Genomic DNA, 26,561 nt, shown 5'->3' on the forward strand with positions numbered 1-26,561 from the left:
AACACATGTTCATGAAATTTCACAACACTAGAAAAACAGTGACATTGCACAAGAAGTCTAAGACTCTTAAAAGTGCTGTCAGCATTCATAATGGTAATATGTAGCCTAGTGAGGAACCCATGTTTAATGATGCATAATATTAGAACCGTGACTTGTAATAGAAACTTTATTTTACGATCTACTCTTGAAGGTCAATTTTCATCTTGTAAAGACGTATAATAATCACAGTGATAATGGACTATTTAAAATCTATAGGTTCATTAAAAATGAAATATGAAAAAGCAATTCAATTTGAGTAAAATTTAATTTAGTTTGAGCAGGAACAAGACCTATGTGAGCACAGTTGTGGAGTTTTTATTTAACTAGATTATTAAAAGGCATACGTACTTGAACCAACAGAGATCTTAACATTGTTCAGTATTATATCTGTTATCTTACTACTGTTCTTTCAGTTGGCTTGAGACCACAAATTTCCCTTTTCCCACTGTGTGTTTTGGCTCCAGATTGATGCATACTTCTGTTTTTGACTTCCTTTGTCACTTCCTCACTTAAGGGCCACACACTGCAAAGTCAAGGGCCCAGAAAGATGCAGCACAGGAAGTCACATCCACCCATGTAGGCGAGAATGAACTATGTGAGATGCAGCATAGAGGTGTTCCACTGTAGTCACCGTCTTGTTTTGCACTATCATCAAACTAAAAAAAATTAAGACAAAAATATGAATGCATACCTTCACCTTATATTTTCAGTAAACCATTTTGAAAGCAACACATTGCACTTATTCTAACTATTACTTCTACCTCCGCTTATGTTACTTCCATGTGTCATACACTATTGTGGGTGAAACTATTGAAGGAGGCCTTTACAGTACAATGCTACAGCCATAGTAATGTGAGCATCACACACGAGACGTATGCCACAAGCTAAGCCAAAATGAGAGAAAAGCAAATGATGTGGGAGGGGGAAATTTTGTGCACAATACAGCTCCTACTCTGGAACCAACAAAACAAAATAATATGATTAAAGCACACGATATAATAAACTACTACATCACTGTATCAGATGTGTATAAAGACAAACTTTAACAGACATGAATAATGTAACTGGTGAGCAGTGTGGGGCTGAAAGATATCAAGTGGCAAATAATAAAATGTCAATGTTGGTCATATTTTTCCAATAAGGAAGAACAGTTAGTAAAGTGGGACGGGCCCATTTTTTCCATGGAACCTGGTTGAAAAGATTAAGTCAACCCCCTTCCACAGGCTCACACTGGTTAAAGTCAGACTGGGACACTGGGATATGGAATGTGCAGTTTGAGGGACAGACTGGACACAGTCGAGCTGTCAGGGCTCTAAAATCTGCCCCCATTCAGTGGAGGAGTTTTCTCATGTCTCGTTCACAAGAGAGGGAAGGGTGCAACGATCCACCGGTATCAGACAATCTGTGCTCCAATTTTCCCCTTTGTGGACATGAGCTCTGCCACTTCAGCCATCCTGGAATGCAGTGATTTGTTTTATAACTCATTCAATAATAACTAAACTAATGTTTGTAAATAGAAAACCCCAGACTAATGTCTGGAAGTGCAATGTCAGACTTAACCTGTAATCTTTTATGGGGTTTTGCTAGCTTCCTTCCTCCAAAAACTCTCGGCACATTTCAGGGAAATCACTCGTCTGACCCGCCTCCTGCAGAGCTTGCACACACTGCCGTCTCTGTCCTCACACATCACTCACCTTCAGAGAAGCAATGGAGGATTTAGTTTTTCTTCTGGTTTTGCTCCAAACTGTAACTGTACAGGTAGGTGTTTTCATATTTATGCGTTTGAATGCGTCTGATTTGGAGAGAGCAGGTTGACCAGCTATTGGCATTACTACATTCCTCTGATCACCCCTAGTGCCGACATATTGTTACACCTGGTTAATTCAATTTGCGTGGTACAATTTTGGGATTAAACTGAAAATACATTGCAGCTTTTTAACTGTATTTCTATAATGTAACCGAAAAGCAAAGTGCAGTATTCATTAACTGAGTAAAGAGTGTGGCAAAGTTTGTGATTAACTGGTAATAGCTTTTTGCAAAGCCGGGGCAAATCAAATCTTTATCTGTAATATAAAAAAGTGGTTAAAGATGCTAAATGGTGCCATTCATGGTTGAAAATAGTCATTGAAAAGGTGCTCCCACTGACTGTTGAGCCATAAGTTTTCAACAGAATCAAAGAATCCAAGAAAGATAAACATGGCTTAATAACAGAAACAGGATTTGATTATGGCTTGGCTGCAATAACACAATACAATGTCTTGGTTTGGTCCCAGTTTAGTCATGATCTAGCAGTAATTCAAGTTTATTTCCTTTTTCATCCTACTTTAGTCCTAATTACACTAGGTAACTTTTCAGGTAGAGAATACGCTACCTACTTGTCCCCATGAATATGCTACTGCTTTCACTAGAATGTACCCCAGCATGGCATTAAACTAATCTATCTAAATGGAGACAAGCAGGTGACGCCATCTGGACTAGTTACAGGTCAGATCTGTGGAGAGAGGTGACTCCCATTAAAACACATGTAACTGAATAAATGCAGATAGATATGTTTAATACCATAGTGTCAAACATTCCAAGGAAAGCAATAACATGACCTTTAAATGAATTGCTTCTGTTTAATTGCATTGACTCTATAATTCAGTGGTTGGTGTTTATCACAGGCCCGATTGTCCTCTCACCTCTTTGTGTTGGTGGTCATTAAAGTTTATGCCTCTAAACAGCCGCATCCTCCCTGCTGCCTGCCTCGTTTCCTGCAATACAAATGCTGTACAGAGCTTCTCACATTCTCTGTCATCAAAAGGGCATTGAATTGCACTTTGGTTTTGTGACTTCTGCTACTGTTTTTCATTTTTAAAAAGCAGTTTGTGTGAGTGTGTACGCAGGAGCAAAGAGCCCAAAGTTAGACACAGTTAAGACTTTGTAAGGCCCACAGAAAAGGGGAGTGACAGGTGAAATGCATCTCTTAAATAGAACAAAAGCTGTCTGTCTGCCCACACGGCCCTTCACACAGGAAAACTGGCTCGTGGGGAAAGCAGGTGCACTTCGGACTAAAGCGATTACAAGGCAAACCTAACCAAATACTATCATTTAATTCCTTTTTTCCATAATAATTGCTACTTAGTATTGCTTAGGTTAAACTCAAGTATATTCTAACTTCTGTCTTTGATATAATAATGCTTTAGTCGTAAACAGCGGTCTTTCAGATCCTCAGTGTTTTGTTTTTTTACAGCTGAGTGAATTATTTACTAACTTCACACCTACTCATGCTAAGCTGCCAGCAAATAAACCACCCTGAACATAAGCATATTCCTTTAGCATGTAGTTTATTCAATCTCTTTCTACAGACTGGAGTTTTCCCACAAAACGGAAAATCTGCTGCAGTCATCCATTTATTTAAAGAAGGTGACAAACGTGACGTGAACTGCTGCTCTATTTTGAAAATATTGGAATGACTTGTTAACAGGCAACACTAGATCACGTGGAGTCTCACTATATCTATAACTCTGTGATATCTGGTTTCAGGGCTAGTCATAGTTGTTTAACTGCTACATTGAAAGTTCTCAACGACATTATAAGTGCTCCTGACATCAAGGAGTACTGTGTGGCCATGTTTGTCAACCTGGCCAATGCCTTTGACTCCGTAGATCAAAATATTCTACAGAACAAGTTAACAGAGACAGGTTTTTCTGACAGCAGCACAGCTTGGTTTAATAGCTACTGCACTGGCTGCGTACAGTCAGTGAGACTCTACCTCTCCATAAAGATCTGCCTCAGGGATATATTCTTGGCTCCACCCTGTTCAATATCTGTATTAACAATATCACACAAGCCACAGGACAATCTATAATGCATTTACATGTGGATGAGACCATCCTTTATGCACACAGTTTGTATCTCCCTGCTTCAGAACAGCTTCAAATTGTTCCAACATACCTTTTCTAACCTCCACTTAAAACTGAACACGAAAACGACAAAATCTATGATCTTTATCAGCTTTCACACATGGAGACCTCAAACAAAATTGTGTCCTTGGACGATTTGGAGATTCAGATTGTCAATCACGACAAGTACCTAAAGAAATGGCTTGATGCTTTTGAAATGCACATTAATAGTCTGCTTACTAAACAAAATCAAGAACTTTTTTTTAAAATACTGCTACAAAAACTGCTTTACACACCCCACAAAAGTTTAAAACTACAGTCCTCCCGATCCTGGATTATGGGGCTTAGTTTGTAGATCAGCATCAAAGACACTACTGCACAAGCTCCATGTGATTTATCATGCAGCTATCCACTTTACTACAGGTGCACCGTTTACCACCCATCACTGCACTCTTTACATCATGGTGAAGTGGCCCTCTCTCCACACTGGTTATTCATTTACAAGTTTTTAATTGGTAAAACTACATCCAACCTCAGCTCAGTACTAAACATCCACAGTTCCAGCTGCACATTCTGCTCCAACAGCAACATTAAACTGGTCATTCCTAAAGCCCGCAGCCCGCACAGCTTTTGGCCACTCCTCATTCCAGTCCTCGGCTGCAAATGACTGGAACCACCTACAACACTATAACATTTAGTTTTTACCTCTGTCGACTTTTAAAAACTCAGTCCTGAGTATTTTACAATATAAGTGCACATGCGTTTAATACTTTTATATCTTTAATCTGCAAATGTGTCACTGTGTCACTCATGTTATGATTCACTGTTTCACTGTTTGATGTGTGACTGTTTGTGAATATATTCTGTATTGTGTTTCCTCTTGACCGGGTTGTCATTGCAAATGAGAAGGTGTTCTCAATTAACTTACCTGGTAAAATATTGAATAAATAAAATTAAAATAAATATAGCATTTGTAGTCAGCAGACATGACTTGCAATTTTGCCAATGCTAATTTTGGCACTGGGAAAATGCTCTGTATGTGTGGTTTTTTTTTTTAACATTATTAACTATTTTTAATACAGGAATATTTACATTTACAAAAACTTACTTGGCTATGTTTTTTTCCCTGTAATATAGACAGTTTTAGTCTGTGTTGACCGATATTTAAGACCTCATAGACTTTATTCAAGCTACATTTTTCACATACTTTTGAAATTCTTTTCTCACCAAAACTCAATGTAATAATATGTCACCACGTTTAATACAAAAAATAAGTCTTTTCTATAATATTTGGCTCAAAAGAACTGCTTGCTTTTGAACACTACAGATTCTCAATTGTGCATTTTTGCAATGGAACTGAATTGAAGATGTAAGAGTAGGCTAAGTCACAATTTCCACTGCTCATTTCAGCCACATTCAGGCGTTAGCGTGAAGTCTTCATTTGAATAAGAGACGATAAATTGTGCTAAAAGTGAGTCTTTTTTCCCACCAGATGAGCTCTGTGCATTCTGTAGCAGCCACCAGTCGGGTCTGTCCAAGCTCTGTAACGTACACAAGTGAACGGTCAGGCCTGTGCTGCGATCGATGTCCCCCAGGTGAGTACTAAAACAGTATGTGCCTGAAGAAGGACTTGACCCTGAAATGTCACATTGCGGTGCTATTAAAATATTTGTGAACTGTGGTGCTGTTGTGGAAAAAATTACAATTCTAGATGAAAAGTAATCCATTTGCGAAGCCCGGTGAGTTTTGAAAAACAGAAAAGTTTTATTCTATGTTACAGCAGATACAGACAGGACAGGGCCTAACCCTAACCCTAACCCTGGACACAGACTGGCAGCCTTTCAGCCTCTCCCCCAGTCTCTAAAACCCAATCTATATCCCCGTCTACGTCCCCGTCTATGTCCTCTGACTATTTATGCCAGAATGTCAATGCTACATACATTTCAAAGCAGAATGACTTTTGTTTCATACCCATACGATAATGAACTTTTAGATAGATAGGTAGAACAACAACGAGTTTCCTGTGGGATGGAAACAGAGCCTTCACTCATCTTAATGTCTGGTCTGGGTCTAACACACAGACATAGATCAAATGCAACATGAATATACTTAAATTTCCATCACAGGTGCAGATCTTTTTTTTTTTTTTTTTTTTTGTCTTTGGACTCAGCACACAGACTCAGCTTTTATCAGATGTGCAAGTCTCTACCAATACTAAAACAGTAACAACAAGACACTGCATTCTGGGTTATTATTAATATAATCTGAATGTAAAATCTAGCATACAATGCACACGGAACCACGTCAGTAAAACATGAAAAGAAGTGAGCGCTTTGATGACACGACAGTGGAAATATGTGGTGATGTTTTAAATGTGGAGGCAATTATTGTCTATAGTGGGGTAAACAGCAGATGGTTCATAAAATGTAGGTTTACAAACACGTGGTTTTATGAATGGATAAAAATAAATAGGGATTAGAATTTTACAATATAACATCTAATTGTTGCCTGACCATGCAAACATCTTGCAGTTTGGAGTTTTGACCACAATATTGTGATTTCATGCTTCTTTTGTTTAATCCAGAATTTACAGTGTACATGCTTACAGATAGTGCTTAGTTTTCTCCGTCCACACATTGGTCAGGCTCTGTCATGCTCTGGACAATTGCCACCATCACCAATTGTTGTTAAAATAAAGTCAATTTGTGACTTTTTTTTTGCCATATCACTCCAACACTCCACCACTGAATTTCTTTCACTATAAACTCTGAACCACTGAACTCTGCTCCGAACCACAGGCTTTTACTGATAGAGGATTGGCTGTAGACCCCTCCATTTAAAACCCAAAAGACCCAAGAAGATTATTGATAATTAAATTACTGAATCTGGATTAAAATTTGATTAACTGCACAGCCCTACTTTCTTTAACAAGTTGACATTTGTTCCCCTGTTATTTTATTTCTAGGACATAAGCTGAAGGAGGAATGCACTGAAACTAATGACTCTGTCTGTGAACCATGTGGACCAGACCAGTATAATGAGAACTGGAACTTTGCCTCAAACTGCATCTCCTGTGTCAAATGCAAAGATGGTCTGTTACAAAACTTAGTAATATCTATGTCTATGTCTTTTTGTGGGTTATTTTTAAAGTAATGCCTCTCGCTCTTAGTGAAGGGTCTGCAGTATGCACAGAACTGCTCCTCCACTAAAAGGGCTAAGTGTGAGTGCAAGTCGGGCAGGTACTGTGCCATTGGAAATGCCAATGGCCAGTGTCAGGAATGTGCCGCCTACAGAAAATGCAAAAAAGGATTTGGTGCATCAAAGCCAGGTAACATATTTACTATTTAATTAAGTACATGTCTGTGTAATCCCTCAGTCGTCCAGGTGCAGTCCATAGTAAAAGCCAAAAGTAAAATCTGCCTAGGCAGTGTCCACCAGTAATCTGACAGAAACTGAAGAAGCAGCTTGGATGAGCAGCGAAACACCTTCACTCCTACTACTTTTTGTCCAGTTGACAGATTTTACTTTTGGCTTTTAGTATGAAAAATTACTTTTAATTAAGTATAGCACATTACATTGCAAGTTTATTAACATTATAATAACATAAAATGACATTTCAAAATACCACTTTAGAGCCAAAAAGTAACGCTTATTCAGCACTTAGTGGTGGTTTGGTCCTAGGCCGGAAGGTATTTTGTCTTAGCAAACTGGCAAATGTTGCTCCAGTTTTGACAAGAAAATGCGCCACCTCATAGTGCAGGGGTGTTGAATACATTTTCACCGAGGGCCACATCAGCAAAATGTCTGCTCTCAAAGGTCCAGATGTAAAATATCTAGCACATTTTTTAACTTGTTAATTAACTGTTACTGTATTTATTATTTATACAAGTAACAAATATTGCATAAGCATTTGCCTAGATATGGATGAGCAACTGCATATCTCCTGATAAATTGAGATTTTAAAACCATCATACTTTTTAATATTCCCTGTCAAGGGCCACATGAAATGATGTGGAGGGCCACATTTGGCCCGCGGACTTGGAGTTTGACACATGTGTCATAGTGTTTCAAACCTTATTTCAATACTAGGAAAAGGATTGATATTCAAAGCCAATTCAGATGCTACAGGGATTGTAATCTATCATCTATTCTTTTTAGGCAACAGACTGTTTTGATTGATCAAGACCATTCTAAGACTATTCAGGAAGTGTGAAATTTCATCCTATTTATGTTATATTATTCAGTACCTATCTATGTAGTATCTATTTGTATGCTAGCCAGTATCTGAGTTATGATTTATTGATCTAGCACCTTGTACCTTCTTCCTTTTAGATTTAAAATTGTGTAACTATTTAATTTATAATTTATTCAGAAATGGTTATTGTTATGTTATTATTTATTTAATAATGTGCAGTCTCTGTTTACTACAGTGACAAATACATCTAATGTAACATGTAAAAAGTGTCCAGAGGGGACTTTCTCTGACACTATCTCCACTGAAGCCTGCAAACCCCACTCAATGTAAGCACTACTATCTCAAGCATTACCTCATGTCAGGATGTACACTGACCCCATTTCTGTCTTCTTTAGCTGCGGTGAAAGCCACATTATCAGTAAAGGCAATGCCACTTCAGACACAGTATGCAAAGTTGCTGCAAGCACCCAACCCACGGTCATGCTTAAGACCAAACCAGAATCTACAGTAATGCCAGGAATTCAAGTTACTGAGCACAAGACAATTCCCAAACAAATCTCAAACTCCCCAGGTCCTAGCAATTTTAGTTCTTCAACAGAACGTTTCAGTCGGACAATAAGCGAAGTGCCGCTGGACACTGGACCAGATAAACAACTAGGTATGGTAACTACAGCTGAACAGTTTTGGAAAAATATCTAATTGTGATTTTACAGAAAAGCATGTTTAAGAGTGTTAACAACTGATTCAATTAAATGTTTTCTTATAAAAATCTATTAAAAATGTCTTTCAATATGAATTCTAGACACTATTAAGACAGACAGCCATTTAACACACACGCAAAAATATTCCACTACCTTCAGCTCCACACCACATGCTTTTACTGACAGAGGACTGACTGTAAACCCCCCGATTAAAAAGCCCCTCGCTAGTTTGAAATGACATCTTGATTTGATTCAAATTCAAATAACGGCCTCCTCTGAAATACTGAAATTTCTACTGAAATACTAACAGCTAAACAAATACAATCACATGAATTTCAGAGCATGTTTATTGTTAGTAACTGAAATAAGTGCATTTGCAAACACTGCTGCAGTGACTTCATTGTCATTACAAGTATTATTGCACCCATAATGTAAACAAGTTTGAAATCTTAAGTTGAAATGTTATAATTTATTTTATTATATTATTTTTCTTTTTAAAACTAGCTGCGGGCTTTGGAAGTGTTGCTGGCATCTTTCTGATTCTCATTGTGGTAGTTCTGGTAGTATTTCGTAAACAAGTCTTCAAGAAAGGTAATCAAAAATACAATAGTTTTCAGTGTAAATGGGAAAAAAAATCAATCTTTTCTTACTTGTTTTTAGCTACTGTAGACAATGAAAATGGAAACTGTGACACAGACAGTGATAATGTAAGTATTATTGTATTCCACTTCATTGCATATATCCATCTAACTTACTCTATTTATGTATTCTATTTTGTCAGATGCACCATTTTCTGCATCACATAGATGCATATTTCTCCAAAATTGACTTAAGAGTAGATGAAACCTTCCTAATAATCCCTATAGAACAGTGTTTTTCAAACAGGAGGTACTTTCAGATTTTAAAAGAAGGTGAAAATGAATATTATTTTTTATTATTTTTATCAACATTAAAACAAGGAAATATAACAGTAAAAACTAACAATATACCACTGTAGTTTAGAGATTTATTTGCCTAGTACCCGAGTTCGAAGATACCCGGAGTGTGAGACAAAGCTTAGGAGGTACTCAAAACAAAAAAAACAAAAACACTGCTATAAAAGGCTATGCATGTTTGTGAACTGATGAAGCTACGAAGTACGGTTTACGTAGTTAAATGTTCTGCTTCTCATTGTGAAGATGTTTGGCAGGGTTACTAGCACAGGGTCAGGTTTCTATGTGCTTAAGCCATCACCTAACTTCCCTTATTTTTTTTCACCAGACAAACCTCTGTTATCTGGATACTGAGCATTCGTGTTTCAAAGCTGTGCAGCCAGAACAACAGTGTCTTCTTGAGAATGGGGATGCCAACCAAAATCACTGCATTAGCAACTGCAAATCTAATGGACAACTACAGTCAACAATACCTGTTTGCCAACCTCAGTCTGCTTTGTCCGAGCCTCTTCCTCTCCACTCCAACGTGGATCAAGTTTTTTCCCAAATTGGTACAAGTTTGCAGTCTTCTTCACAGCCCACAAGTCCACAAAGCATGGTCCCAAGTCCTCTGGTCAATGTCAACATCAATTTGCATATTGGTGGACCTCCAGGTGTGATGCTCACAGACATACCGCCAGCAGAGCCTAAAATCCCTTTTGGAGAGGAAGAGGAGAGTTGTAGTCTTCTGCAGCAGGAAGATGGCAAGCCCTCACTGCTGTCTGTGGAAGAAAGTGGAAATTTGAATAATATGTCAACAAAAACACTAGACCAGTCTGTGTAAATAGTTGTTTTAAAAGGGTGGGGAGTCGATGTTTGTTGTGGGTTTGAACAAAACATCGAACGGAAAGGTGGACTTGACAGCGATGTGAGGTACAGCTCTTGCTACATGTTTTATTGATGCAAAAGTCAGATGGCTGTGCACACTGATAATGTTGTTTATATGCACAAAAGTATTAATGTAAAAAATGAATGTAAATAATTGTAAAATAAGAAGTCTAATTGTAAATTCCTACTTGTTATTTTTATTTTATTTTTTTGTTTTTCTGTCTACTCTTAAACAGCAGAGGATTGTTATTATTTAGTCAAAAGAGTTCTACCACTCTGCTGTGTTGGTATGAGCTGATTTTATGTGCAACAAAATAGTAAAATCAGCTAAAATGTAAAGAAATCAGAACATTAGTATGTATATGTGTGAGTGTGTAGCCTATGTGGTTGACGTGATCAAAATTATAATTCAACAAAAAAGTTCTCATGAAGGATCTAGCCTAAAGTAAAGAAAACAAAGTGTTTTTATAATTGTAATGTAATAGGGAAATAGCTTAAGGACATTGAAATGTTGTTTAAAGCTAAATAAACTTATTAACTCTTATTTTGTTTTTCCTTTCATGAACTTGAACATGAACCTTTACTTTTACATTTGTAGAAAAAACTGAACACTGGCCAGAACAAAACTGGATAAACTTTATTATTGAAAGCAAGTCCCCCATGTGGTTACTTACGAACAATACTGACAGCTGTTGGCAAGATCTGGTTATGACAGGCCACCTCTTCTTTTGGCTCCCTTCTCTCTCCAAATCTAATGTTTTAAAATTTTAAACTCGTGAAATTTGACACTAACTATTTTGCTTAATGTCGCAATCTTCCTTTCAAAGATATTCATTTATTTCTCATGTAAAATGTAGAAGCTAGCCCTGGATGCTAAGGAGAGTGAAAGGAAGACTGTACCACATTACCTTTCACACAGGGAAAGTTATATTAAAAATACTATTAATTACGTATTTCCGCGACAATGCTAGTAATTTTATTGAGCTGTTGTTATCTAATACGGTTCGTACGGTGGATGATTTTGTATCTGTGTTTGTTTTCTGTCAATAATTAATTTTTAAACACCCCTTTTTGTCTGAGTTGGTACGGTCTGTTGCCGCTGTGTTCGCTCGTCTTCCTGAAAGAGCCCTGTACTGGAGCCACAGATGTCGCTGCGAGGACACCAGTAAGTTGATCCGATTTCTCATTTTTGCAACTAATTCAATCAAAATCTCTAAAATAAACACCCACGTTGGTCTGATATGTTGTTGCTGGACCTCGTGCTTAAACGCGTCGCCTGTTGACTTTGGTTTTAGCCTGTTTTATGCGTCTCTTTCTGTCCCTCATCCTCTCCTGTCGTGGTCCTGTGCTCGTCAATGTTTACAAATGCAGCCAGCAAGAAATCCATTTAAATAGCGGTTTGTTAAGCGATATGACAGTTAACTTCTTTGATGTATTGAGAAAGCTTGTTAAAATTAATAGAGGCTTGCATTTGGACTAAACTCTTTCCATAAGGGATTTGTTAAGGAAGTCTGGGAAATGAGGCAGGAGCAGCAGGGATAATACTGCCGCAGGTGTTTCTTGCTTTCCTGTTTTCTCTGTGTCAGCTACAGATCGTTAAATCCTTTATATTTACCACGTAATGCGTGCTAGACTAGAGGAAGGTAGATTAGAGCAACACGTGCAAGGGGAAAGACAAAATAATTTATTGGATGATGTCACTTTTTTTATACAGCCAGAAAACAGGGGGATTCAGTTAAACATGTTGAGAAATATTGGATTTCTGACTATTTTAAATCTAAATCAGGGGCTATTGTATGCATAGAGGTCCTCTAGTTCTTGGGGAAGTAGATATTTCCTACCATAATCGTTTAAACAGTTTGTTAATATGTAACTAAGGCGTCTATAGTTGTCAGTGATTTCATGTACATATCTGTTTTTCTAATTATAGATTACTGACATAGTTGCTGGTATTTCTCATTAACAGAAACTAGAAAGGATTTCTTGAAGATCTCGTCAGTCCACTCCCACATGGCAGCGAGCCTCTTCTGCACACACGATTAAACTACATCCAATAATCTACAGGTTTTAGATGCAGCTTGATTTCAGTGTTCTCAAATGGCTTGCTGTCTGAAGGACGAGCTCCTCTGTTCCATTTGCCTGAGCATCTACCAGGACCCTGTTAGCTTTGGCTGTGAGCACTACTTCTGCAGAAAGTGCATCACCGAGCATTGGAGCAGACAGGAGCCGCACGGACCAAGGGACTGCCCAGAGTGTCGCCGCACCTTTGCCGACCCTCTCCTTTCTCCCAGCCTCAAGTTATCCAACATCGTAGAGAGGTATTCGGCTTTCCCCCTAGACGCCATTCTCAACGCCCAACGGAGCTCCTACCCCTGTAAAGACCACGAGAAAGTCAAGCTCTTCTGTCTGACAGACAAAAGTCTGGTGTGTTTCTTCTGTGACGAGCCGGCGCTTCACGAACAGCACCAGGTGACCACCATCGACGAAGCCTACGAGGAGATACAGGTCAGTCAAAGGCAGTACATGGAATGTTATGATTAGGGCTGTGTAATTAACTAAATTGTAATTGCGATTGCAGTTATTGCTTTAATCTGTTATAAAAGCTGCTGTAATAAAAAACAATAAGTCAACAATAAGAGATTCAGGTTCATTTAACTGATACACAAAGGAAATTACTTGAACACAACAGCTCACATATTATAATATAATAAGATAAAAAAAAAAGTCATAATAAAAGTCTAAATAATTAAAGTTTAATCAGCCAAAATGGTAAAAGACGTGTCAAAGTACAAGGCAACATGCAAGAGGTTTGAAAAGGAGATGCAGTGTAAAGATGAAATGGTGTCTTTGATATGATATTAAGTTATTTGGTACACAAGGTTGAGTTGTTATGGTATAAATGTAGTCCTGTATCTCTCACTGTTTGAGCGAAGCTGTAGGAGCCTGTTGGAGAATGAGCTCCTCTATCCCTCTATAGTCTGGTGCAGTGATGAGTGTCCATGATGGAGAGCTGTTTGTCCAGTGTCCCTTTGTCCCTCACAACCAATCATGTGACTATCTTTACGGATCAGTTATGGCACGTTAGGATCAGAGATGTTCAATTAATACAAAAATTTAATAAAAAAGATCAAATTCTGTTTATTTAAATGGGAATCAAAAAGCATTAAAAGTTAGTCTTGTCAGAATATAAAAGTTTCCAACTCAATTTCAATACTTAGGAAAAGGCTTAATACTCACATACACTCTTTACTATTATCCCATTGTCTTGTACTAGTTCTGGTACAGATAAACACATTTGTAAAACAATACAGGAAAAGGTCCTAATTGTAATATTTTCTTCTAGTATTTTGCTTTACTTTACTTTTTTTGTTTTGATACAAGTTTTAGAAACGATAAGTACTTGCATCGAATCATATATGTCAGTAGAATATTAGCAACAGTATCTTAAACTTCTAACCTGTCGCATAGCTAAAAGAAATTGAATCTGAATGTTTTTGAATAATACTGGCCATAAAATGTATGACCAAATATCTATTAGACTTTCTTTTTGTCTTTGGTGCAGTGTTTCATCATCTCAAAATAATTGTAACTCAAAAATCTGATCATGTGACATCCCTCGCACACACTATGATAGCTCATTAGTGAGAGGAGAGTTGACATTTCCTTTAAAACCATCAGCGTTTCTTGCTTCAATTTCACGCCTGTGCACTCACTGACCTCATGGGAACAGTCCAGACAGTACATACTCTGCTTAGTGCCTCTCATACTGTCTTTAATGATTTATTTAAACTGACTGACGTTAGGACTGTGGATTCACCATAAATGGCAAATATGATTGTGTTTATTAGAATGTCAGAAGTAATGTAGATGTATATGGGAAAATTGCTATTGCTTTTTTATGTATGCAAAATTAGCATAGTGACTACTGTCTATAATAAAATGTAGATTAAAAGGGGGCTGATTAAAAATGAAAAGGCAATTTCAATAATCTTTCAAATGAGGGTTTGGTGATTTTTCTGCACTTATATCTTTAATACTGTAGCAGTCCATCCACTGCCATTTTCAAGTATGTTTTAGCGCATTTCTGATAGATTACAATTATCTGAATATTGTCATTGGGATAATTAAAAAAGTGAGATAGTATTTTTTGTAAATGTCATTCTAGGAGGCAGCCACTCAGTTGGTACAGCGTCCTCTGTTCTGAAGGTTGTCCACGATAATCATTGCATATCAAATACTTTTTCAGGCCTGTTGTCCATTTCTTACGAAGTACCTCTCCTTCAATTTCACGCTTGTGCACTTTCTGACCCACAGGAACTGCCCAGACACAGTGGTAAACTCTATTTAGTGCCTCTCCTGTCCACTGCTCAAGCTGCATTTTAATGATTATTTAAAAATTCAGTTGAAACCATTTGGAGCAGTGTTTTGACCGCAGCCTAGTTCTTATTTTTGTTTAGTTTTGTATGTGTCCCAGTTCTATTGAAGAACAGCCTCTTTTTGAAAACGGATCCAGGCTACATCCCAAGGTGGTCCTGAAACTCTTGGAGACAGCAGCATTCATCACATTATAATGTGAATCTGAATGTCCCCTAATATATGCAAGCGGGGGTTTTGCAGCTAATTGATAAGATTTGAATTGTATTTGCATATGTGTTTTATTCAGGTCAGGGATGGCTGGTGTAGGTTAAAAAAGTGAAATAACCACCATTAATGTAACATGTGACAACGTGGGAACATATTTTATTACATGTTAATGATTTATGATCACATATAAATTATCATGACTTTAGCTCATGGAGACAGCACTACACACCAGCTGCGCCAATCATCTGTTATAGCCACTAATTTACTCCTGATGAAAAGTCTGGGTCATTGAAAAGCTTTGCATAAATAATTATTTTACTAATCAAATTATACAAACACTTTAAACCAAGCTAATTGGTTTTGTAAGTAAATTATGTTGTTCATTTCAATTTGCAATGCATTCAACAGTAACCAACAAAATAGGCCTATATATTCAGAACAGTCATTTACTCTAACTTTGCTTATAGAGCTGCTTTAAATCATTTTGTTGTTGTTTTTTTGGGGTTGAGGATCAGCTACAATAACAATATGACACTGTGTTATGCTTTTTTGTGCTTTACAGTTTTCAAATAAATGGGAACAGATGAATGTTAACTACGTTCGAGCCAAATTTGCTAGTTCGTAATCCTCCTCTTCTTCTTTCTTGGTCTGTCTTTTGGCCTTCGATTTACTTCAAATGTTGCAAAGTAAACTCTTGTAACATGAAATGATTTGGATTTCACATTTTCTTGGCAAAGGACAATGTAACTTTTAAAAGAGAATGCTGATTATGGTGTTAGTTGGGCCTACACACTTTCAGATGTCATCAGCCACTGCTTTCTCTTGTTACTACTTGTTTAGTGAGTCTCAGCCAAATTCAGATTCCTCAGTTTCAAAGTAAGAATGCATTTCATGAAATTTCTATTTGTTGTTTTAAAAGATTGAAAATGGTTTAAAGGTATAATATATAACTTTATGGGGGTGACATTTCACCTGCATGATTCCATGGAAATAGAAAATGAAAACTTTACTACATACTGTGGAAGATTATAGCTGAAGGAACAACATTTCCATGGAAACAAACAGGAGGAGGCCCTCCTCCAAGCCATGTATTAGTCAGGTTTGTGGAGATGCAAGCCCGTTCACAGTAAGGGTGCATGTTTTTCGGTACATTTTAGTACAATAAAACTTTTTTTGATTTTCTTTTAGACTGTTTGGCTAAAAAGTTGCATGTGTCTGTAGATTTAAGACAAAACATTAGATATGGGTGCACAGATTATTCCTAAAACATTAATGCAAAGTCACAATACACAAATTCACAGTAACTAGATGCATAATACCATTAAAAAATATAACACAATACTAAAATGTTAACCTCAATTCTAAAAGGGAAATGCCACAATGACAATAAAAAAAAAAAAAATCTTCTTTTGTACGCAATAGAATTTAATTTGCCTTGTTGTCTTGTTTTATATATCGATCAAGACAAGGAGTATTTTTTTATATTGTGAGCATCTAGTTTTCTTTTAATATATTATCAACAATATTTTTATATCATATCCCATTTGGACCACTGTAATAAGGTGATTGTGTAACATAATCAGACTATACCCACCAAATTACCTTAACTTCCATAATAAGCCTCATCTCCTGTATTTCTATTCACTTTTAATCTGGTTGCCTTTTTTCTTCCCCAGACAGTTTGGGAAAGGTCAAAATCTGTGTATGGTTGAAGCAGAAGTAATTTGGACCCCTCAAGATGTTTCTCTTCTTTGGACCTTGTATTGTTCCTTCGCTCCAAGCTTTTTCCGAATCGGCCATCTTGGCATTTTGTTTTTTGGCAGGAGCGTTGGAGGCATCCCAGAGCCACATTAGACGGGGAGTGTAAACAGAGCCAACCCCATCAGAGCAGGCCTGTTTCGGGATAAGCTGGCATTTCCTTCCATCAACTGCTCGGATGTTTGTTATGTAACATAACAAATTAAGAGCAATAGAAGAATAGATTCAATTAGTTAACTGCCATGTTTGAGTAAATGGTGACCTCAATGACGCACTGGTGGTCTGCATTCACCAGTACACACATTTATGAACTTAGGATGCTGCTTTACAATTAACTGTGTAGCTGCTATCACTTAAACAATCAGAATGTTTAAGTAAATGGATAAGAGGCATAATGTTCAGTAAGGATTACCTTTTAAATGGTACTGAAAAAATGATGAAAACTAAATTTAAAAATGAATCAAAAGAAATCATAACTTTTCTACAGTGAATGAAAGAAATGAGTGGAGACCAGATCCAAGTTTCACATTTCTGCCCCAGTCCATAAACACACTCAATGTCCAAGGAACATGTCTGTACATGTCTCATAAGCAATGACATACAATTGATCACAGTTGAAACAAAAAAAATCACAAATAATTTGGCATAATTCATGTCAATGGCACTAACTTGACTAAAAGTACTGATGTTTTGGGCAAATTAAACATGAATTAAAGAGCTGAGTGGAGACTAGATCCAACTTCCACATTTCTGTCTCAGACCATAAACAAACTCAACGTCCAAGGAACATGTCTGTACATGTCCCATAAGCAATGACACACAACTGATGCTTAAAAGTGCAAAAATAGCAACAACATCTAATCATCTACTTTAAACTTTTGTTCCAATTGAAATGGCTGTGGTTGGTGATATTTATGGGCAGTACACTTAACCCCACCCTCCTTCTGAGTCTGTACTATGCAGGTGTCAGACTGTGTTTGTGAGGCTTGTTGTAAAGTGCTGAGTGTCTCTGTACAGGTAGTGCTGTAAATGCAGACATCAACCATTTTACCATATCACCAGTGCTCTGAAATATTAATACCCCACTCAGACAAAGATGTGCAGAGTCCACCTGCTGCTAAAAGCATCTGTCCCTACTGCTATTACAAGAACACAACCATAACCATGCTATAATTTGCTCTAGATAACCTTCAGCCTCTTGTGAACTGTAATTCCATTTAAAATCTCTTTTCAATGTTTCTCATTTTGTCTTACATTAAGGCCCAGTTCTTTCTTGTCTCCATCGAGACGTTATTGCATTGCCTTAGAATATTCCGCAGTATTTCATTAGATGCATCTATTGCGCATTTATTTCATTATGTCTTTTATTGTGCTAAAATAAACTGCATAGTTACTAAAAACTAAACTAACTTAGTAATTTAATGCCATACTGTGTATGGTACTTGAAGGGCAATTGTCTAACATTCTTCTCCAGAAAAGTTACGCACTGCACTTTTTTAAAATGCCACAAATCATATACCTTTGAGACTTCTTGTTTGTTTAGGACTGAGCTGTGTGTCAGAGTGAAGTTTTGCCACTGGGCACAAACGTCACTTGTATCATCTAATGTGACAGTGCTCAGCTGAAGTGCCAAAACAACACGGGAAGTGTGGAGTGCTCTAGTGTACAGAGCAGGACACTGTGCCAGGCCGGCCTCTCAGAGCAGAGTGAGAGCTGGTTGTGGGAAAGTTTGGTGAAGAGAAAGAGGATTTGGTGGGTCCACAGCCAAAGTTTGGTCTGTTAGCATCATGTTGGCATTTTGCTCAAATTCTATTACACATACCTGCACATTTGTAATGGCTTGACACAGTATCCACACACATCAATGTATAAAATTACTCTAAACTGTCAGCATATTTCAGTTTTTCTTTCTAAATATAGATGGTCTAATCAGATTTGAATCATGATCACAGTTATTGCTATAATTTATTACTATTACTATAAAAAAAAAAAAAATCTATATTGTATTGAAAACGGATTTTGTATATATTCTATACAAAACTGCTTCACTGGGCAAAAACCTGAGTTCTATCATCTACTTAAATCCTTGATCAGAGCATTACCTCTGAATGCAACACACTGCTTTGTTACGTGCAGTCTCAAACATGTCCGTCGTCACCTTGCACTACGGCCATCTGTTTTCAGACACATGATGCATGAGTGTCATACAACAATAACAGCAGAGGATTAAACAAACTCTTCCTCTTAGGCAACACGTGTCATGAGCAAGCATGTTACAGCATTATACAAAGGCTATGTAGGTCAGCTTATTCACCTTGTATGAAGACATTTAGACCTTCAACTTCTTATGTGTGGTTAAAGCTGCACTATGGAACTTTTCTAGTGGAGAGTATGCTGCCTGCTTGTCTCCAAGGAAACGTTATCTTTTCATGAAATGTTATATTCCACAGTACTGCATTAAATTTGCCTATCCAGCATTTATTCAATTATAGACACTAAAAAAACATGCATTTTTGTTGTGAGCGGTGTAATCTCCCCGCAGATCTGACCTGTAACTTGGCCCGGGTGCGTGACCTTCTTGTCTGTGTGGTAAAGGGGTTTAATGCCGTGCTGTGGAACATTCCAGGCAAAGCAATAACGTCAAACCCTCCACCACAAAAGTTGCGTGTTAGAGCAAATGCAATCCGATGTAATTGATTAACCATAAGATCATGAGGCTTATGTGAAGCTGGCTGTGCTCTCCTCATCTCTGCACTAATGCATATTCAGGTCAGATCAAAGTCCTGTTAGAAAACGTTTATCATGGGTTTGGACTGACAGTATATGGATGTGTGACTGTATTGTTTGTTGAATTAAACTACATGCTAATACATTCATTATTCATATTTTGGCACATTACAAATGGAGAATGGCAGATATTTGCACTTTTTAGCATTTTGGATATCGACCTTGAGTCTCCAGCAGAGGCCGATTTATATGTTTATTTATTTTTTCATCAACTTGCTGCCTAAAGAATACACATGAAGCTTTATTTGAACACTTGAATACACAAAGGTAACTGCACAAAACATGACTACACAGCTCGATTATAGGTTTGTGATTAAAAAAGAGCTGTGGGTGGGTTTTTAGTCTATTTAAATGACATATTTTGGGGTAAATAATCACTTTTCACCCCGACATTTACCAAAAATATCGGCAGAGTGTATCAACCATTAGTTTATCTGGATTCTAAACCATCAATATTAGCATCGGCCCTGAAAAAAAAAAAAAAAAACATATCGGTTTGTTTGTAATTCCAATTAAATCCATTAGTGTCCATGCCATCCTAATAGCCGCCACATTTCACATAGCATTACATATCATTTGCATTTGCGTTAGCGTTCTGCTTCCATCACCTCTAATGCATGTTGCCAGTGTGTTTGGCAGGTTCAGACGTGGGCATCCTGGTCTCTCAGTGGTAATCTCCTTAGCCTGGCATGGCACTGCTCTGACCCCAGCTTTTCCTGCTGGCTTTGCTTCCTCTATCCTATAAAATGTTCCCACGCCAAATGTTTAATGTATAGAATATTCAGTGTAATGTCCACCGAGGCAGTCCATTACAGTTTTTAAGGAGGATTTGCAGTTTGCCAGTTGCTTCACGGAGTAGATTTAACGGGCAGCTAATGCATTCTAATGAGGTTTTATTCTGCCAATCACATGCAAAGACGTCATTTAATGGAAAGGGGCTGAAGGGAGGACTGTTGTTATGTCCTTGGGCACGACACAACCCACCTTGCCCCTGTGTGAATGTGTGTGGATGAATGGATGAGTGGTTCCTTGATGTAAAGCGCTTTGAGTGCTTTGAATCCATATAAATGTCAGCTTGAAAAAATATTGCCCGAGTAACATGCCTGATAAATTCATTCTCTTGTACTATATTCGGCAACGCTGTACCAAGCTTCGAGAAAAGACAATGGATAGAATACAAAAAACATAAAAAAATAAAGTTCAAGGCGATTAGACTTCCGCAGATACATATTTAAAACCCTTATCTTAGTATTGAATGAAAACGTGCTCTTTTTATACTTGAAACAAAATGATGTAATCCCTCAGTCATCCAGAATAGTAAAATAGCTTTAGAAACTTTTTACTTTAAAATATGTATTGTAAATTTTTTGTTGGGGCATGTTGACATTAGAATTGCTCTTGTTTGCTTAACCCCACACATAGATTATTACATATTCAATGATATTCTGTGCTATAGGCCTATACAGGACCTTGGTGATACCATATACACCTTTTTATAGCTGGTTGTCATTCAGTCCAGCTCTCTCTCCCTGAGCTGTCAGTCCAGTGCTGCAGAAGTGAAGTAGTCGCTATAATTGTGATGATGGAGGCTGTCGGGGCTCAGACTGACCACAGTGAAGCCCCAGGGACTGCTTTATGGTGCAGTAACAGCAGTGAGTCCAGATAAGTGCCACTAGGGCATTATATGTGGAAAATCACACATAGATACTGTAAAATAAATGTGTACTGTAATGGATCGTGTAGACTATAGTGGCAGTGGTATTTGAAAAACTTTATCAAATGCAATTTTTTTTTGTATTTTCTTATTATTGTCTACATTTACCTTGAAAAACGTTGAAGTTTGTTTGAAAAAAGTGGAAGGTGCATGTGTTTTATACTGGTTCTATGCTTGGCCAAGATGGTATACCTACGCTGTGTTGTTGTATTGCGATTTAAATATTTTTCTTCTTCTGTAAAGCACTTTGAATGACTTTGTGTATGAATTGTGCTATACAAATATATTTGCCTTGACTTGCCTATTGACAAAGAGACATTGACAGAAAATTCACTTTCACATACAACACAAAGCATAGTAAAGGGAGGCCAAGATTGCTATTATTGTTTGGGATGACGGTCAGGAGTACAGCTACATATTGTGGAACCCACGCAGCTAAGGCAATTTAATGGCTGCTGCTGGTCACCCACACAGCCCCGCGTCTCAAATACCACCTGTATATTGTATAGTCCACACGATCTCTCCCTTCCAGTAATGAAAGTATAGTAGACTTTTTTTTCTCACGCCCGTATTGCAATTATTTAAAAGGGTCTATATTACGCAAATTCGACTCTTGTGAGCTTTAAGTCATATTATAATGTTACCTTTCCAGAACATACCCAGAGTTGTGTTTTGTTTCATTCATACATGTTTGAGTAATACTTTATTCTTAATCTTAATGTTAGATTTATGATGATTATTTGTGATTATTAATGTTTTCATTTGTTGTATTTTTTGGACTATGAATTACTTTACGAATTGTGCTGTACAAATAAACATTCCCTGACTTAATCTGTCTACATCTCAAACGCTCCGAATGCTTTGTTCTACCTTGTGATATTATGTAGTGGTAGTTTTCAAGTTAACAGCTACCTTTTACCTTTAGGTCAGTAGGGATGGGCAATTCCAGGGCTGAAATGTTTAAAAACAGAGTGGAGCACTTCCTGTATTATCACGTGACATCACAAGGTGGAACAGAGTGTTTTCTGTTTGAGAGAAGACCTCAGCTGGCAGGGTTTGTGCGTTAAACATGTGTGAATAAAAAAACACAACTCTGTATGTTTTGATGAGGAAACAACATAACATACATCCGAAAATTGCACAATATGGGCTCTTTAAACATGTATTTCAGTTACAATTACATTTACTATTGAATCAATGCACATTAAACAAGGACGTTTCCACCTGTGTACTGTATAGTCCACACAGACACACAATCTCTCCCTTCCAGCAATGAAAGTATAGTAGGCTAGCCAGTCTTTGAAGAAATTCTGAGACCTGTATGTATCATAATTATGAAGAAAAATTCAGTTGTAATTAGCTTTACATTTTAATCAATGCATTTTAAAAGGACGTTGTACTGTCTTTAATTGCTAAAATTGCAATGCATAGCTAATTGCACTATTCAAATTGCATTTACATTTTACTTAATCATTCAACCTCACTTTGAAGTTGTTCTGCTTTATAAAAGAAAAAAACACAACTGTCTTTCTCTTTTGAGAGAATGTCACAGCCTAGACATAGACATAGACATGGCAGCACGCAGCCGCCGCGCTGCTGCAGTGCTAATGAGTCAGGCAATTTCAAGGGCACCCACAGCTGCCAAGTCCCCTGTGGTTCTCTGTTTCTCCTCCACCATCACTGGCAGTACTATCCATCTCCCACCCTCCCCTTCCTTGTTCACGCTTTGTATTTGTGTTGTTTTGAAAGGTATTTGGTGTATTAAATAGTCGACATCTTGTAAGGTGGTGCCATGGTTCAGTGATATTTCAGAGCAGTTTGACAGGAGGTTAGGGCAGTGCGGCAGGTGCATTCATACACAAACAGACAGGGTTGGACAGGGTTGGACAGACTTGTCACGTTGCTGAAAGATGTCTCTCCTACTTTATCTTACAGACTATAAATGTAATTTGTTAATTGATTGCGTTGTCCAGTTAATAGGAAGTTTTATAAAAATGGCATTGAGTGTTTGAAGGTTGGTGGTTCAAATCCTCGACATAAACATCACTGGTTGAGCAGTCAAATCCACTGACTCACAGGTTGGCGCTGCGATTCCAGCTGCCATAGATGAATACTGTCATTGTGTTCTTGGGCAAGACACTTGCCCACCTTGCCCCCCGTGTCTGCATACACTGGTGTATGAATGATTATGAGAATCGGTGAGCCGTTCCCTGATGTAAAGCTTGTTCCATCTCTCATGTGGCACTTTTCTACCTTCAAGGCACTGAACAAGTATTTTTGGGGACCAATATTTATTGCAGGTACTTTACTTTTTCTTTGTAGTAGTGGGAAAATGTTTTTTCATGCAATATGATAAGTAAAGTGGTTCCTCGCTATATCGTATATACCCTTTGCAGTATCGCTGTTTCGCAGATTTTTCCAGTGCAATTCTATACACTTTTTTACAGTGTAACTGTGAAATACATGTGAGTCACTATTAATTAATTAATTACACAAGAAATAAATGTGAGAAAATGTTAATGTCTGTGTGAGAAAAGTGTGTAAAGTGTGTGGTGAGGAGTTTTACAGCTGCAAAACATATAGAGTAATTGTAAAAAATAAAGCTGATACTTTGCGGATTTCGCCTATTGCGGGTTATTTTTGGAATGTAACCCCCGTGAAAAACGAGGGACCAGTGTATTTAGTTTGAGTAATTTTAATTGTTAACTCAGCCTTCTACAACTCAATTCTTAAGTGATGCATTCTGCTATTTCTTACAGCTTCTTATTTCTTTCTATACAGGTTAACAATATTTAACAATATCGTACATTTAGAATACTTTTTTGCGAATAGTTCTGCTTTATTATTTGGTTTCAATATTATCATTTATCCTTAATATTGACTTTAGCAATATGTCGCACTTCAAAACACATTATCATGACAGGGGCAATCATTAGTCATATGAGTAACTGCCCATAAATGTCTATTGTAACCTTGACTTGTTTGGCTAATTTATCACACAACTTGGGCAAAACCCATTACTCTGCACATGCTATGTGGCAGCAGTAACATTCTGCAGCACCACTAGACCTGTGTATAAACCTTTGGTCTACTTCTAATGATTTTTTTTTTTCCCCCCACATAGATCAAGCTCCACTTTGATTAAAAAAATGGCTTTCAGTATTGATTTTGTGAACATAAACAAGACAGACTTTTAAATAGTGCCATTTAACACAAAAAAATCTAGTTTCTTCTTCCAAAGTCTGAACACTGCTGCTCCAAACCCAATACTTTAACTGACAGAGGATAGGCTGTAGACCTCTTCATTAAAAAGACACAAGTTGATAATTGATTATTAGAAATGACGCTGTTTCTCAGTTCTGTTCCACCATGTTTATTTTGACCCGAACCGACATGCATTTCTGATCGGACAAAAATGAATATCAGTCACGCCTATCTGAAACCAGGGAGACGGAAATAGTTCCAGACCCACACCTCTTTTTAAAGTATTGTCGGAGCATGTGGTTTTGACTGGCCAGTTTAGTGTTTACATGATTACTTTGGCTGGAGCTTAACTTAAGTGAGTCAGATGTTGAGGCATCTGTTGTGCATTAGAGGTGTTTATTTAGGTCTCCTGCACGGAACCGACTGTCCATATGTTCCCTTCAAAATCTACTCGTCATCCTTGTTTTTGAAATTGAAAAAAATGAAAAAATGGCATGTGAATAGCATCTTATTCCTTGACTCTGTGAAGCATTTATAATTGCCCAAATTAACAGAAATTAAACTGGATACAACAACATCTGATAACAGTGTCTATAGCTTAGGTTAATTCACAGTCCCTATAGATTTCTCTAAATGCAATATTAAATGGGTTTAACAGCAACAAAATTAATTGTAATACATTGATCTTATACAACTCCGCCCACTTTTGCCTCTAAATACTACTAAATACTACTGAACCGCACTTTCTTTGTGGTGGCGCTTCCGGTTATGTGGGAATCCCATTCATTCCAATGCAGAATTTGAGAAAGGTTTTGCTGTAAGGTAGTTTGATTTGTGTCCATATAGTTTTTATTTGCTGTCAAGATCGGCAGCCCCATTCAAAATAATACAGCCTGACCCCACAGCAACTTCTGGAGTGAGGTGAATACGGTGAATATGTCGAGACGGCCAAATATATTAAAGTACATTTATGAACACACAAGTAAAATCATTTGAAACATTACCACTTGTAATCATAGGGATAGTTGGAAATATCCCAAATCTTAGCAACTACGGTACTTTACTTCAAATCCATGTCTCAAATAAATCTTACTTGTTTAAAACCACACACAAAAAACAAAAACTGCAGAATAGGAAGCTCCAATCACAAATGATGTGTTGCCTCAGTGTTAATTCGTCACCTCCCACACAGTGTCACAGCCATGATTCATTGTGATTGAATGTATTCGGGACGACACCATTAGTGAAGCACACAGGAGCTGCCAGAATTCAACTCATTATCCATGGGTCCAAGAATGATGAAAAATTAGGACTGTTGCCATAGCGATTAACAATTTAAAACTAAATCTTTTGAATGGAGAAAAGTTCTCAAAATGTTGCATGTAACAGTAAGCTGAAATACTTATATGAATAGTCATAGGAGTGTAGTACAGGGAGTGACTGGTTTGGCAGCACCAATTCACCAGTAAAACATTTGAATAGAGAAAACATGGAATGTGCCGTGGTTAAACATTTGGATCTTTATTAAGACGATGCCAAAACTAACAAAATAGTTTTAGTTCCACTGTCATGTCTTGTCTTCAGTTTTGATTGAGTTCATATCCAACCTTGGTGATATTGTGTACTGTAGCATTATCTGACATCTTGGAGTTGCTAGGGATTTATAAAGAGATACATAAATGCTAAAAACTTGTTCGTGAACAGTGTTAAATGTCCACTGCCATGTCATTCTCCTGGGCTGCTCTCATCTATTTTAAAACATGCACAATATGTGAAACTTCTACAGGTACCACTGGAAAACCATTTGAATAATCTGTTGAATGGAGCTTCAAGTTTTACTTTGTAAACTCAGCAGTGCATAAATTTGACATATTTTGGTACAAGCTTAGATCCTCA

General features: G+C 37.4%; 2 protein-coding genes across 2 annotated transcripts in view; both read left to right on the top strand.

The window, feature by feature from the left end:
• Positions 1–1,693: 1,693 nt before the first annotated feature.
• On the top strand, positions 1,694–11,160 carry tnfrsf1b (tumor necrosis factor receptor superfamily, member 1B). The gene is made up of 9 exons (XM_055221764.1): positions 1,694–1,797; positions 5,416–5,518; positions 6,889–7,014; positions 7,093–7,251; positions 8,354–8,444; positions 8,514–8,776; positions 9,324–9,410; positions 9,480–9,526; positions 10,080–11,160. Exons 1-9 carry the CDS (start codon positions 1,747–1,749, stop codon positions 10,572–10,574), a joined length of 1,422 nt encoding a protein of 473 aa, XP_055077739.1. The 5' UTR covers positions 1,694–1,746; the 3' UTR covers positions 10,575–11,160.
• Positions 11,161–11,683: 523 nt separating this feature from the next.
• Positions 11,684–26,561, top strand: part of trim62.1 (tripartite motif containing 62, tandem duplicate 1) — a 60,529-nt gene continuing 45,651 nt past the window's right edge. Inside the window, exons 1-2 of the mRNA XM_033966708.2 lie at positions 11,684–11,783; positions 12,585–13,123. Of these exons, the coding sequence (XP_033822599.1) occupies positions 12,716–13,123 (408 nt within the window). The 5' untranslated portion in view covers positions 11,684–11,783; positions 12,585–12,715. The remainder of the gene's footprint in view (positions 11,784–12,584; positions 13,124–26,561) is intronic.

The sequence above is a fragment of the Periophthalmus magnuspinnatus genome, chromosome 5 (genome assembly GCF_009829125.3).
Source record: "Periophthalmus magnuspinnatus isolate fPerMag1 chromosome 5, fPerMag1.2.pri, whole genome shotgun sequence".
NCBI lineage: Eukaryota > Metazoa > Chordata > Actinopteri > Gobiiformes > Gobiidae > Periophthalmus > Periophthalmus magnuspinnatus.